At 38.8% G+C, this 16,781-nt stretch overlaps 1 protein-coding gene across 1 annotated transcript in view; it reads right to left on the bottom strand.

Moving 5' to 3' along the window:
* Window positions 1-16,781, bottom strand: part of TTC39B (tetratricopeptide repeat domain 39B) — a 68,000-nt gene that overhangs the window by 17,587 nt on the left and 33,632 nt on the right. Inside the window, exons 3-5 of the mRNA XM_083883748.1 lie at window positions 3,819-3,923; window positions 2,622-2,753; window positions 773-849 (exon numbers count right to left, since the gene is read on the bottom strand). Coding sequence (XP_083739874.1) covers window positions 773-849; window positions 2,622-2,753; window positions 3,819-3,923 — 314 coding nt within the window. The remainder of the gene's footprint in view (window positions 1-772; window positions 850-2,621; window positions 2,754-3,818; window positions 3,924-16,781) is intronic.

Consider the following 16,781-nt stretch of genomic DNA (forward strand, 5'->3'; position numbering starts at 1 on the left):
TTCTGTAGAATGAATGGTAACCCTTACAGAGGTTCAGGCTTTTTCTACATCCACTGAGACATTATGAACAGATTTTCACCAAGTCATGCTTAACAAACTGAAAGCCCCAGGCAGATTTTCTCTCTTCATGCAGCGCTAAAGTACATTTGATTTAACACACATGACACGAGTTGCTCTGCACCCATGCTGCAAGACCAGCCACATGCACAAGGCTGCTGTATGTACAGTGCATACGTGGTGAGTTTGATGTCCAAGTATTAAAGAGGATTCTTGTGCCAGGTTAGAAAAAAATGCATACTTGATTCTGCCTGAATCAGAAATAGGAGATCAGCATTTTCAGAGCCATGAACAATGTACTGATACCATTTCCCAAAACACCTTAAGGCAAAACAGACAAGCACAAAACTTGTTAATATATTCAGATTCCAATGCAACTAATGACAAGGATGTACTCCTCTGCATCAATGACTCTTAAACTTTCGGGAGCTGTCTTAAGTAAGAAAAAGGAAATTTCCCTTCAGCCCTATAATGTGTTGTGAAAGGCATTCCTTTCTTAATTCATGCATGCTCAGAGACAAAAAAAAAATAAGGCTGAATTCTCCACTGAAGCTTTGCATTCAAATTAGAAAAAAAAATTATATACATGGTTTGCATGTTTATTACTGTAAGATACTACTCAAGTCACAGAGTTAAGCATATTTGTACACATTGGCAGGGATAGTTTTGAACTTTATTCACTTTTTAATTTTAACTGTATTATTTAACCACTTACCTTCACTCAACTGATCCACTGTCTGTTTAGAAACTAGATTGGACAAGGATTCCACCACTGTGTTTTTTTTCCTGAATCTAAACAAGTTGCGCAAGGAAGAAAAGAAAGCCATACATTTTAACACAAACCTGAATTTAATTATTGGAATTCTTAATCATTTCCAACCAAAATTTACAGAGATTCTTAGCAAAATGATCATTTGTCAACTTTTTCAATTCTTTCAGTAGTCTAAAGACTTGTATGCCCTCTAGGCTAAAAAGCCTACCCAACATTAAATGCATGCTTGCAATTTCAATTCATCTACTTTAGATGTATGGCAGCTTCAACCTCACTGCCACTCACCAGAAGCTTGCCTCTGATGCTGGGCAAGACACTTGAACTTGACTTTGAAGTTTTACGAATTGTTTTTTTCTGTTTTTCAAACTTGTGCTCAGAATTAGAATGAAAAATCGAAAAGGAACTGTTTTCAATATAAATGCTTCAGTATTTTATGGTGGTTTATGACAAATAAAATGCCAAAACAGTCACATAGTTTACTTCCAAGAGATCTCAACTGTATTTCGTAATTCCAAAAACTGATTTTTGACAACAAATTACAAACAACTCAGCTTTATGAAGAAGCTAGAGAAACAATTCTACATTTAGAAAATGAATGCACTCCGTAAGCCAGAGAGTCACTCACTATAAATACTAAGCATTAGATTATAATTTGTTTACACTACTCTTCACATTGACAATTGTTGGATCCTGACAATAAGATTATGACATTACACATTAATATAATGCTTACAAGAATTAAGGTACACAGTTATGCTAATTATTCACCTTTGAATGTTTAATTGCCTTTCCCTTGCATTTTTATGAGTTTTGTGACAGACTAGATCAGAGTACTCATGAATTAAAGTTTATATCCTGCAGAGATGAAATCCTGTACTGCAGCTGTCCAGACTAGAGGAACATCTAATCTTCAGACACACTGAACAACATAGCTCAGATGAAACTGCGAATTGATAGCACATCTAAAAAAGATGCAGAAACTGCTGACACCTTCTCTTCTTCAGATAGCATCTGATAAGTGTTTCTTTTCTTTTTTGCCATGGCTAAGACAATGATATTAAATGTCAACACTAATATTTAGCAGGAATTTCTTAAATCGCTGTGATAAAATATAGCCTAACTAATATGATGAAGAACTAATAAACCAGAAATCTCTTCTATTTTTGTCATAAGTTTGTTAAAACTTTAGCTTTCACAACCCATTTTCTAAGGATTTTTTTGCTGTTCAAAGGAGGACCAGAAGCAAAATGTTCAGTGGGGTGATTTCTGATGTGAGTAACAGCTCTTTCATTTTACAGGAAGCTAAACACATTTGTAAAAATAAAAAAAAACCCTTATTTGGTTTTCAGAAGAAACCTTAGTACAAGCTTAATTGTTTTAGACTCTTGGTTCAACCTTTGGAAACAACTTCTTAAAAAAGAATGTTTTCACGCTGAGAGGGAAATTTCAAAATATAGGCCTTTAAAGTGTTGGAAAACAAAAAGTCACAGTTGTCAATAGCTCAGACAGTTCAATCATGAAATGTCAACTTACGTGTAGGTTTACACAGTGAAGCAATCTTTAGTGGCTATTAATACCCAGACAGGACAAGTCTGTTGTTTCCACAATACCATGAGGAAAAATATCCTCACCAGTAATAATTGTGTAGTGAAACTTACTCCACCTTTACAAAATTAGACTACTATGATACAGACAAGAGTCTGCTTTAAAAGCATACAGAGAACTGGGGTATTTCACCAAGAATGCTTATTGGATTTAATATCTCATAGCTGTTGGGCTTGCTTGGGCTTACCTTTGGCAGGTTTGCAAAGCGTCCTTCATAGTAGAAATTCCCACTTGTATATCCTGCTGTTCAAAGGTCATTGCAGCTTGCATAACTAAAATAGTGCTGTACCCAAGTGCATGGTACATGCTATCTTTGGACCTAGGGAAAACATGAATCGTGTGCATTTAAGCAATACTGTACATTGCAATACAAAATTAAATGCAGAGGCGCTTGTATTAATTTGTGAAGAGGCGGAAGAATTAAACAGGGAGGTAACAGACCTGAGAATATAACCTAGTAATATCACTGTTCAAGAAGCTTGAGTTTAACTACAGCTAATTTTAAGAGATAATACCCCTGGCCTACCACCTTCCTCACTTGAGCTCTCCAGAGCACTAAAAGCAAACACTTGGTAACTGTGTCATACTTCTCATGTTTCATTTAAAGCTGTCTTGAACTTGTTTGTACAACACCAACACATCACCCTTAATCCATTCTTACTATCACCAAACTGCAGAGGAAGAACATTACTCCATTCTATTAACATGGGCTACATATATGCCTCTTGCCAACACACCCCTCAGTGCCACATGCTCCTTTCAGACACAGACAGGAGAAGAACAGTGGAAGGGATTCAGATCCCAGTCCTAAAGGTCAGCTACCTAGATCGCCTCCAAACAAAGTCACAGATAAGACAGGTTTCACCTGTGAACCTCTTCATATTCTTTAATTCCCTACATCTCCACTGCCATGCTTTTCTTCTCAGTGGACGAAAGGCAACAAGGGAACAAGGAGAATTACTTAGAAAATCAAGATCAAAAGATGAGCTTAAAGATAAACACCAGACTCAAACATAATATAAAACACAACAGAAAGAGTATTCTGGAGTTTTGTTCCAGCTTTTCTGTATTGTCAAAAGCAGTTTTATTGTACAAATTATTTGATCAAAGATTCATTGAATAAGGTCTTGCTCCCCAGCTTTTCTCCTCTGTGTGAGGAAAGACAGCTTGAATAATAAATTCAAACATAACAATTCAGTGCTTAATCAACAGTTTTTGAATTTAACAGTTTTAAATTAAAATAACCCAAATAAGGAGAAATGCCTTCAGGTAAAATAGAATAAATTAAACCTACTATCCTCAGAGGCTTTAAATTAATCTTCAGGTACTAGATACTGTCTAGTATCTAGTTGTACAACAACTTCAGAAAATAACAGAATCTCACCATGGACGAAGTAGTTCCAGTGCTTCAGAGAACTTATTATTTAGAAATAAGTTCAGTGCCATCGAACATTCTTCCAGAGCACACTTGAGATCCATCTTGGATGCCCTAAAAAACAGATTCTTAGTTTACTCAAAATAAAAGATAGACAAACAAACAAAAAAGTCTTTTCCTTATGTAACACAGAAGGTCTTTTGTGGTGATTTTGTTTTATTTTGCTTTCAAAATTCAGCTTTTCAAAACCAAACCATATGCTTAACACTTTATCTATGTTACCCTGGTGCACCCTCTGCTCATTTAAGCAATGTTTATGGCTTTGTCCTCCTATTCTTACTGGAGAAATTCTCAAAATTTATCACTAAGCTGTCCATCTTTCCTATCAGTACAAATGCTGTTCCAGACTCTGTATCCATATCAGAATCTCAAAAAAGGTCACATCATAAGGTAATATTTTCATAAAAAAACCAGCAAACAGATATTCATTCACCAAAGAGGTTTACTACAAAGCGTCCTGTCAGAAACCTGTAGATATGCCAGAGCTTTTGTTTGTCCTAATTCACTTCAAGTAAAAGCACCTGCACTTGCTTAAGAAGAAGCCATCTCAACAAATCCATTCTTTGGCCAGTTCTGCTTAAAATACTCAGAAGCACTCACGAATTATTCTGTGGACCAAAATGGGGACAAGGTGACAATCGCGGTAGCGACATACAGTAGAAGCTACACAGCCACCAATGTGCACAGCTGGATCTGGAAAAGATAATCTCTCTACAGCTTTAAAACAACAGGTTTAAACTAGATAATGGGCTTTCTCCAAGTAAGGTTAAGTGGTAAGCAGTGGTAAGCAACAGATCATGTCAATGAGATAAATATTTAAGTAGTGACCAGAAGAGAAGAACTCTAAAGGAGGAGTTTAAGAAGAGAATAGAGTGCAGCTGCTCTAAATCTAACAGTAAGACACATGCAAAACAAAGAGACGTGGACATGAAAACATGACGAGACAGGGGGCTTTTTTACCCTCCAAAGAACAATGTTAAAAAAATTTTAAAAGGCTTGCTTATAAAGACCAAATATTTCTTTAACCACTCCATTTTATTAGCTAATTGCAGGAATACCATCTACTAGCAAAAAAAAAAAAAAAAAAAGCCAAGTAAGTATTTTTTAGCTGGATTTAAAGACTGATTTTCTTCCTACTACACAAGCAAGGACCTGAGATAACACATCATCACTAACCCCTCTGTGTTCCCATGCTTCTATATCTTCTTTTCACATTTGTGTTTACCAAAACTCTTTCACTTGGTCCATGCCTAGTTAAGATTACTCATTCCATTTGCTCTGCCTTTCCTGCTAGGAAGAATGGGTAAGTTGCTTTCAAAAGTTTTTCAAGAAGGTAAAAAAACGTGGGAGGAGAGTGGGGGATGGAAATTTTCCTTCCTTTAAGTACCAAATTGGCACTGGTTGTCTTTAGTGGCAAAATAAAAAAACACCACCACAACAGTAACTGAAGTTCATATCTACTAGACAGCAAGAATGAGTTTTTATTTTTTCATACTTGCACACTACAATTATTTTTTGACTAGCGCTGAAGCTGTGGCCTATTCCAAGTCTCTTCCCAAACAAATGCCAGGGTCCATACTAAGGTGAGTGGAATCTTCAAAATTACAGAGGACAAATGGCCCTTTTGATCCACTCCCCTTTGCAGGCATGATTACTAACTTCGTGGTGGGCCGAGAGCTCTCTCAACTATGGGAAAAGAAAAACCCCATGTGAGGCAATGTTCTGTTACACAGATTATGGAGAATATGAACAGTCATCTGAAGTCAAGAGAGGGAAGAGGATGGTAAGCAAGATATGTAAGAACCACACAGTTCATAAAACAATCTGAGGGAAGGCAGATCACTGGTAACTGCAGGTAATTTAACAACTGATGACATACACTTAGTTTCAAAATACTTCTGTTTAGCTTCAAAAGTGTATTCTTCTCATGTGAGAAGCAACAGGCAGAGAAATAGTGTTACAGTACTCTACCACTGTAGCACTTTTCCAAAGACAAGGATCAAGGTGCAAGGGCAGTGTTTTGTTTCCAACTGCTTAACTAAGCCTCATCTTAGTGAACTCATAGTGAAATACATTTTCTTTACTTGTATGTTGTAAATCTGCACACTTCCTACTCTGCAATCAGAAACTGCTGGAACTTCTCCTGGACAGAAGATCAAATCTTTATTTCATCTAACACACCCATGGACATGATAGCATTTTTGAGCTGTTGATATGGATGGTTTTCCATCAGGCTCCCAAATCCCATCATACCAGCAGCTTGAGCATCACCACAATACATACCAGTATTTGCAAAATGGTTCCATAAATGAGAGTCCTTAAACAACTGGCACCACGACAAACTATGTTCTCCCAGTTAAATGGGTAAGCAGCAGATCGCTCCAGCACCTGGCTCTTATGTTTTTTCACTCTATTACAGACTAGTTACCCTGACTCTGCCTATATGAGACTGAAGTGTGCAGACAATGCAAACAGTATTCCTTAAGTTAAGGAATCATCAAGCATGCTTATGAAGCCACTCTGCGACTTCAGATATAAAACTTGGGAAGCTAATTTTCTCAAACTGTTATTTCTGATAAGTGAATCATTTTCTCTACCAGAGAATTCCTGATTCCTGTTTCATTACTCTTCATATATATTTTCTACTGTTTTCCTACTTTCTGCAGCAGAGGAACTTAACCAGAAGGACTGATTTCAACTCAGATTCATAACTTGATACCAGAACAGTCAGAAGAAAGAAGTACACTGACTCAGAAGCAACTTGGCTATCTTTGCTGGTATTTCTATAAGGAGGCTCAGAATAAGCACATTTCTAATCCCAAAACATCACAAACCAACTTCTATAGCTAGTTACCAGACTGATGAACAGTTCAGTCAGTAATGCTACACACTCTGCTTCTGACTCATGTTGATTTCCTTCTATCTTATTTTTTCCCCTACTGCCACTACAGTTTTCCTGGAATGGACAGAAACTTTATACATTTTAGCACATCGGATGAGCATATTCTTCAATTTACCCCAGAGCAGACTGGATTAACACTGCTTCAGTGATATTATTATGGATTTTACACCTGGTGTCATGGTTTAACCTCAGCTAACAGCCAAGCTCTATGAAGGCACTCGCTCTCTCACTCCCCCACCAGCAGGAACAGCGAGAGAACTGAAAGGGTAGAAGCTGGAAAACTCATGGGTTAAGATAAAGACAGTTTAACAGGAAAAGCAAAAGCTGTGCACACAAGCAGAGCAAAACAAGAACCTAATTTACTGCTTCCCATGGGCAGACAAGTGTTCAGCCATCTCCGGCATAGCAGGGGCCCCAATCACAGGTAACAGTGACTTGAGAAGACAAACACCCTCACTACCAATGTCCACTTTTCCTCCTTCTTCCCCCAAATCTATATACTGAGCATGACGTCATATGGTACCCCTTTTGGGCCCAGTTTGGGTCACCTGCCCATGATGCTGGGTCTTTTCCCAACTTGCCACATACACACAGTCTCCTTGCTAGTGTGACTACATGAAAAGCAGAAAAGGTCTTGCCTGTGTTTAAGTCCTGATCAGCAGTAACAGACACAGTTCCACATTATCAACCCTTTGCTCAGCACAAATCTGAAACACAACCCCCTACCAGCCACTGTACAGAAGGCTAACTCTACCCTAGCCAAAACTAACACTCATCCACCCCTTTATTCCATACCCCTTATGTCACAGCAATTTTCACACTTCCCAATATCCCACCACTTCCCTTCTCATCTATTTTGATAGATATACAGACAGACATTCCTCTAGTCTGTGGAACACCTCTGTCAAATATTTGTAAAACATCCACAAAAAAAAAAGTTTGCTGAATCCATGCAGTTGGCCTTCACCCATGCTAACAGCTTTCCAACCAGGCAGTGATGTCTTGCCACAACTTAGCAGTCCAGATGGGCTCACTCCTAGGTTGCCAGTTATTCTGCTTCCATTGCTGTCACCACCCCCACAGGGCCACCCTTCACAAATCACTACAGAGATTAAAAAAAAAAAAGCATTGGCCATTTCTCTCCTTCTGCAATGTCTAAGGCCAACTGGATGGCTTTCATCTCTGCGTATTGACTCAATTCATGTTCTTCTCCAGCAATTTCTGTGACTTGTCATAGGAGACTCCATACAGCTGCTTTCCCACAAGACAGAAGGATTCATCAGTAAACATGGCATATTGCTTCTCAGTTTCTGGGAATTTATTATCTAGTGGGGCCTCTTCAGCAGAAGCCTGGTGACATTCCAAAAATCTTTGTTGTCTGGCCAGTCCATGATTAATTCTAAGCTTACTGTATGGCAAGGATTTCCTATGCAAATTCTTTACGTGATCAGTGCAACCTCTTTACTCCATGTAGCATTTACTGCATGATGATCTTCTGCTCCCTTTGAGCATCCATTCAGTGCAGGTAACTGTGGTGCTAGAAGCTGTGTTTCAGTACCAATCATTTTTGAAGCAGCTAAGACACTTTGAAAGCTGCCAGTATCTCCTTTTCAGTTAAAGTATAGGGGGCTTCAGATCCTCTGCATGCTCAGCTCCAAAAACCTAGAGGTCAGCCTCAAGACTCCTCTGGTGCTTTCTGCCAGAGGTTCCAGGTAGGTCCATTCTCTCCAGCTGCATTAAAAAACACATTTTTTACATCTTGCTCTGTTCAGATTGGCCCAAGGGCTACCGCATGAACTATTTCCTACCTGATTTGTCCAGTGGCTTGTTGCTGCTCAGGGGGCTATTTGAAATCATTCTTCTTCCAGGTCACTTGGTAGAGAGGGCTTACAAGCTGACTGCAAACTGGAATGTGCATTCTCCAAAATCCCACAACACCTAAAAAATCTTGTCTTTTTCTTGTTAGCTGCTGGAGACATCACTGTTGTGTTAATTACAACCACTGGGACCTGACATTGTCCATCTTGACATTTGATTCCTAAAAGTTGTATTCCTTTACCTTATACTGTTTTATGGCAAAAACTTTTAAAAGGATCGGATTATTTCTGTCCTGTGGTCAAAAACTTCTGCTGCATTTTCTCACTAAATGGTATCACTAACACATTGCAGGGGTTCCAGAGGTTCACCCTGTTCCAATCTTCATCAGCCTGTGGCAGATGATACAGCTGTGTTTCTTTCCCACCTGCAGTCAATCCCAGGTACTATAGACACAGCTCCAAACAAAAGCAAACTGTAGCCTGCACTCCTCTGCCAAAGGTATTAATAAAAACATAATAGCAGTATCAATTGTGGCACAACATGGCTGCCTTTGAGTCCAGTTCATGTGGAATTTTCAATATCTCCAGTACACCAGGACTCAGAGGTGATACAACTTCATTCAGGCCACAATAGTTTACTGTCGGCCTCCACTCTCCACTGGACTTTCATACTGGCCATATGGGGCTGTTAAAGGGTAAGCAGGTCTTGCTGATCACTCCTTGGCTCTCGAGGTGACAAATTAGTTTATAAATGGGGATTTACAGAGTCTAGATTGTGAGACACTGCTTCTGTTGTACTGTTGTGGTGGCAATTGGCACCTACTGTTCTTCAGCCCAGAACTACAGGACATCTGAAATTTCCTCCATCTACAGGGCAGTTATACTGAAAGCCCACCAACAGCCTTTTGAATCCTTGAGATATCCTCTCCTGAGATAGTCTATGCAAGGATGAATGGAGCCTCTGTTCCCATCAAGATAGGGTACTTCTGCCACTCAGGCCAGTCAGGCTGGTCTCAGCCGCCAATACAGTCTGCTGTTTGGATCCCTCTGTCACCCCAAAAATCCAAATGGATTCCATCCCTTTGTAGCTTGATGACATCAAGGTACACTGTGCACCAGCACCTACTAAAGCCTTGTTCTCCTGTGGGGCAGCTGTGTCAGGCCATCAAACCCACACAGTCCAATAAACCTGGTTATTTCTCTCCACCCTCAGGTGAAGGTAGGGCATCTCCAATAGTGGTCACAATGTTCCTCACTAACCCCTTGCAAAAATGGATTAGTAATTCCCACCCATAAAGTCAGTGGTTTGACTGTATCTTTCAATCTCCCTGAAAAACTGTTCACGGGAGACTGGAGCAGCAACTTTCCTGGGAAAACTTCCAGTTATGGTTGTTTTTCCCTGCAATTCCAGCACCAGTGCATGTAGAATCGAGGTATTCCCATCCATCCCACTTCCTTCTATCATCTCCAAGGTCCCACAGGTAAAACCATAGGATACCCCATGGTGTATATCTTCTATATCCTCTCTCTTGAGGAAGAGGATACCTGCTGTCAGTTACTCAAATACAGGCCCACACAGATGGGGAGCATGACATATTCCCTTTGAATTGCTGGAGCTCCTGAGTGAGTTTATTGGTTAGCTTCTCCACAGATGCTATGATGAAGGAAGGAATATTACTTCCTATTTTTTTTAATTATTTTCATATTGTTTTCATATTACCTGAGCTGCAAACCGCATCAACTGCTGTTGGAAGTGCATCATCTTTCCAAATCACTGTTGTCAAGGGGTTTCACGTGCCCTTGCTGCACTCCAGAAATTTCTGCCACATGGGTAATTAACAGAAGATGTGGTGTGGATTGGTGGGGACCTTGGCATTGTTCATGTCAAAATACCTCATTTCCTTAACAGTTAATTCCCTTAGGAATTGAGTCACTTTCCCTATTGCATTCCATCTGTCTAAATTACATGGAATATAATCTTTACAGGGATACCTTTCCACCTCACACTTGATAAGAATTGCATCCAGAGACTAAGACTTGTTTTGTCTTCCCCATTGCTTTGTTAATGTCTGGGTCCTCAGCAAGGGATCCCAGCCTGGCTTCCTTTACCCTCTCATTTTACACTGTTGGTTCCATTGTCCCATCAGCAGATTCGCCAGACAGTAATACCCTTATGGATGACTGCTGAAATCTTTTCTTGTCTCCCAGAGCTCACTCAGTCCTGTGATTAATAATGATAATGGCTCTGAAAAATCGCCCTTGTGATAGTTTTGCTGCATCATCTTCATTCTCCTCGTCTTTGACTGTTTTTGCTGTTTTGACTGAGTGATTTTCATGTACATTCCTTCTGCTTCTGTGCAAGGGCCACTGACACCAGCTCATGCTGGTTCTTTGCTTTAGTGGTTTCAGTGGCAGTGCCACAGTCAGTGGGAGTGGAGCAGTCACAGTGTCTTTCAGGTGGCTGGAGCAGCTGCAGGGCATATTGTCATCTCACTGTCATATTTAGAGGCCGCCTTTTCCTTCTGCAGGTACTACGCAGTGTCGAACATCATAACAGAACAACTTTTTTCAGTATTTTACTAGTTTTTCTGCACTTGTTCAGGAGTAAGGTGCAAGCACCCTGAAGGTGTTCACTTCCCTAGGCACTGGTCCATACAACCTCAAACGCTCTGCCATTCTGAATTATCCAGCTTTTGGGCAGATGTCTGAGTTATTAGTTGTTTGTCTGACCTTAAACAAGACCTGAACCATATGCAACAATATGCTGGCTCCTAGTGAAAAAAAAAAAACCCAGGCTGGTTTCAAAGGATATTCAAAATCTTTAAAATCTTGACTACTGTAACCAGCCTGGAAGACTCCTTTCAGTCAGTTGTAGAGAATACAGATACTGTCACTATACAGAATGTTTATATACCTCCTGAAGTAGATTTTTCCCTTTGCAGCAATGAATTGGTGCAAAAAACCTCAACATTGAACTGTTTATGTTCTACCATATCAAAAAGAGTAACTATCTTGTTGTCAGTCTTAAAAAGCCACAACACAACCTCCTAATGGCAAGTAACAGTTGACCCTCAGTAGAATCTAATCCACAGTTCCATTTCCTTGGCTAGAAGGCTCTGGGTATTTCTGTACACTGCTCTACTTCAACTTCACAAACCCTTGGAATGTCCAAGAACAGTGGTAATTTTAAATCTTTTTACTTGATAGGATCCCACTTTCCCTCCCTCCATGTATCACAGGGATTATGTGCAGACCACACTATGCTTCTTCCACACATGTGGCCCTGTGCTGTGTACTTCCATGTACAAAATAAACTCAAATCCAGCCCTGTGCGGGCTGGAACCCACTGTTTCCTTGGAAGATTTTCCCCCAGCCAAGATCAAAAGCTGTACTAAAACTACAGTATCAAAGGTCATATTTTACAGATTACAGAGATATTATTAAATCATCACTTCATGTTCATGCCTTGCATAGCTTTACACTGCCAAAATGCACTTGAAGGCCTCTTGCCTGGTTTTACTACATAGCAAATATCCGAAACACTTGAAAAACTGTCACCACCATATTACTACTCTTTCTTTAGATTCAGTTGACCCAGACACCTTGTATTACTGTAGCAGAAGTTTTTTCCAGGCATTCTGCTTTTTCCTGTGTTTTAATTTTAAACTATGCTTCAGATTAGAAGTATATCACTAGAACAAGAATACTAACATTCATAATTCTGCAATATTTAAATTTTTTTTTTTTATTTAAGCATAAATAAAAGAAAGAAAAAGGAAGTTGTTAAGGAACAGGTTCTTTGTTGTTGATTTCTGTCAGTCTTCAAACATCCAAACACTGGAACAAGTCCTGTCATAGTCCACTGTTACTTTGGTCTCAGTAAAGTGGAAAGAGTCATTCTTTACTATGGCAGAGATTGTTTTACAGAGCTAGGCTTTTTTTCTGCCTAGCTCTGTAAAATACTAGTACAAATCTCATATCTCTTATTTTCTTCCTATTTTATCTTCCACCAACATGTCAATTCCTCTTATGATTCAACAAGACCTTGCCTCTGTAAGGTGTCATATTCTTTCAATAAACTTTAAGCAGAAAAGACAATCTGCGTCTCTGTCTGTGGGTAACAGGAAACATCTCTACCATGTTTATAAAGGAAACACCAAGGAAGTATAGTTCTTAGTATTTAATGTTCCTCCAAATAGAGGGCAGTCCTCTATGTCTGAAAAGCTTGCAGGATTGCTTATCTTCTCATGAACATTTTTTGATGTTATTGTCCTTGAAATATCCATTTTTAGGCTGCATTTGATGTATTTATATGCACAGTTAGTAACTAAAAAGATCTGAAATATTCAGCAGGAACTACTTTCACATTAAGACTAGCATATGTCCATTGGTATTCATTTTATCTGAACAACCTCACAGAAAAGTCAGATATTACTTCTGCTGTCTGGAAATATTTCTTCATGTTTTGAAGCACTAGATTCCTTACCATTAAGTTTGTCATTTGAAAAGAAAAATGGCTTTTCCATCTTATGCTCATCCATCATTCCTATATGAGCTAACAGTAATACTCCAGTTTTCTGTCTAGTGCTCTGCCAAAATTTAGTTTAGATCACTTCTTAAGGGACAGGATTATCCACTATCACTTTTTTTAGTTGTTTGCACAAACAAAGTTGCAACACAAGTCATCAAATAGAACGTGAGGTACTTGAGGTACTACCTATCCACCGCAGAGCGGTGTATTGCACTAGTGCTCATGGCAAACCCCCACCAAGAGCATCATGAAATGAAGCAAAACAACTTGTTGCAAAATCCTACTGAGATACTGTGTTAGGTCTACATTTTATGTTCTAGAGTGAAGGAATTAGTGAAGCACGGCTGAAGGCAATATAATCCACTGACATAAAGGAAATGCTCAAAAAACCAAATGGAAATAGCTGTTTAGTTGTGCTGGATTTTCTTATCCAAGGGATTACTTATAAATCTCCCAAGTGAGAGACTTCTGTATGATTTGGTTTTAAACAAAAACTAGCAGAAATGCATGACCTTCAGGAACTATTCCTGTATCAAGTCTGAAACGAAGGAATTATCACAGAATAACATTCACTGTTCTGAGGGAATACTGACATGCAAGGAACTGCACATACACCTCAATCCAAAACTACACTAGAGCTGACATGTCTTACGGTATCATGTTGGACAGGTACAGGACTCAGCCTCTGAAGGGCCATCAGAAAAGCCTCATGAGGCTGAATTTTATTCCTTCACCTACAGACATGCTAGGGATACCTCTCACCCAGAGAATGATTCAGAAATGCAGGATCTAATTGAGTAACCGGTCTCACAGTTGAACATTTCTTGGTGCTAAGATATTGAAGCATATTATACCCTTAACATTAAAGGGATCACAGTATTTTTAAAAGGCCAATCACATGCAGTATATGAACAAAAAAGATTCTTAAACCATTTGTGCTAGTTTAAAGTTATCCTGGAGAAATATAAGATCACGTGATCACTATTTTTTAATGAAAACAGAAAAACTGTTTTACCAACTCTTATAATTTAATCTAAAACTAGGCCTTCAACACCACTTATAATCACACAACAGAAAAATGGCTAAATGACATAAGAAGAATGCCTTAAGGCATACTGCTAAGCATTTGAAATTATCTGCAATATATATAAAGCAATTCCTATCCAAGCCTATTACTATTAATTCAGAAAGTCTGAAAACTTCAGCCAACTGCTCGATATAGTAAATAATAACTTTTTTTACTCATGTATTAAATCCACTAGTCATACCTCCACACCAAATTCTGCATTCATGATGCACACACCCCTTTTATGAGAAGCATGGATTTTATGTAAATAAGTATTTATGATAAGCACTGAAAAATTTCTTGCCAATGCAAGGCAGACTTTATTCCTTTGAAGCCTCCACTGTCTTACTGTTTCAGACCTTCACCAATGTCTGCAATATTCTGTATGCTGAACATTCCTTTAAAAAAACCCAACTGGCAGCAAAACTATGCAGTACTGTGCTAGCCAAATTTGCAAACAGGCAGAGATTACTTTAAAAGCTCACTATAATAAAATACATTCTACATCAGGCAATTTTTTAAAAGAAAGCAACGAACAAAAATAATCATTTAAAAAACCCACCAGAAAATGCACAACTGACGAACACCTCCTAAACGGCTACTTAATTTAAATTACTTTAGGTTACACAGCTTGGTAGTCATGCAAAACCATCAGGGTAACACACTTATTTTCACTTACTCTCCCCTTAGTACTTTCTTTCACTGTATTTGAAGTCTTATTCTACAGCAGAGAGAGACAAACAGCATTGTTCTTACCAAAACCCTTCCTTGGTACTAGCTTCCATTTGAATTTCTGGACACATCTATGCACCCAAAGAGCTGGTAATAGCACATGAAGCAAATACCGTGCTAGAAAGCAATTCACATCACTGTTGTTGCACCTTCCTTCTCAGCACTACCTGACTATGAGATAGCCACATTTAGCCAGCCAGTTGTAAATCTGTATCAGTGAATTTCTGGATCATTGCGGCAATACTAATGGATCTGCCTATGCAATCCTTTGAATGATCAAGCCAATTCACCGCTAGGGCATTTTCCTTTCCTTTAATAGCACTGGGGGGGTTGTTTCATTGTTCTGGGGTTTTGCTTACTGGATTAGGATTTTCTAAATTATTTCTTCTCCCTCACCTTACAGCTGTGGCAGAAAATATGATGCAGAGCAAAAAGAAACAGTAGCTAGCTGATATTACACATTTGTATACATAAAGAGAAACCATTGAAAACTATTTTTCAAAAGGAAGAGCTGTGGAAAAGAAGTTGGAACTCTCAGAAAAACAGTGAGAAGGAAGGAGGTAACTAAGGGAGAAAAAAGGAGGTACCTGTTCCTATTAAAAACGAACTATTATTAAAATAATATGCACCAAAATGAGCTGAGAATGGCTTTACAGTTTTTATAATTACCTTAGCATTGTCAAAACAAGGTCAAGCTGACAGCTTTTCATAGACTACCAGAACTTCACTGACAGAGAATTTTAATTGATCCACTGCTATACGTTAATAGGTATAATGTTACGTGTTATGTAAAAACAAGGCAAGGGCAAGGACGGCAGATACACCCCTGTCTTACAGGGTGTATGGGGGGACAGGGGAAACTGCTAGTTTTTTTTTTTGTTGTTGTTGTTTTTTTGTTGGTTTTTTTTTTTTGTGCTAGAAGTTCCATTCTTAGCTCGTTCTATTTTTGGAGTTATTACTGCTCACAGCAGCAGAAGTATTTGTAATGCTGTCTTACAAATAAAATGTAAAATGTAAAGGCCATCAAACAAACCAAAACTCTCTATACAAACAATAATTCCTTCTTAGAAGTCTCATCTGATCTTGAAATTTAAATGTCACATCACCATGTGTCAAGAGACAATAATGTTTATTTGCTTTACATTCTGCATATAAGTTTTGTTGCGATCTCCAACTTAAGAGGGCATGCCTTCTAGTCAGAAAGCAGCTCAGCACTCACAGTGCTAAATTCCCTCTAAGTTTAGCCAGCCCACTAAATTCCCTCATGGGAATCTAACAATTGACTACAAGAAAGTGATCAAGAGGTTTAGCTTCCAAATATTTTAATGACTGAGAGGGCAGGGAGGGACGATGAGATAAGGAACTTGCCTAGTGGTCTGTCTCATTCAAAACATGGATTTTGCTTATCTACGTATCTATTATCAATGCAGCATCTAAACACCAGAAGAAAATACTGGTGAAACCTCTACAGATGCAACAAAGCAACCGAATAAGCACAAACAAAGAAAATCTAGGCAAAGGTGACCATCTGCTTGATTTCAGGTGCCACAGGATATAGCGCCAAGATGAAGCTCATCTTGCTGGCTTACTATCAACCCACCATTGCCAACCGAGTCTGCTACTCTGAAAATAACACAAGCTACGTTTCTTTACTATCTCATTTGTGTTTTTGAAAAGAAACATGAGCATAGCCAAATGCTTCCATTTTTGACTGATTATTATTCATATTCAGTAAGCCAAAAATCAATTTCTTTCAAGTCAGACATTTTATCGTCCAACAAACATCAGCAGCTTTATCTGACACCAAATTTTTAAGTTCAACAGCAGATTGCACTGCACATGGACAAAAGGGAGACCCAAATTT

This window comes from Zosterops lateralis, assembly GCF_965231275.1.
Source record: "Zosterops lateralis genome assembly, chromosome: Z".
In the NCBI taxonomy this organism is placed as follows: domain Eukaryota; kingdom Metazoa; phylum Chordata; class Aves; order Passeriformes; family Zosteropidae; genus Zosterops; species Zosterops lateralis.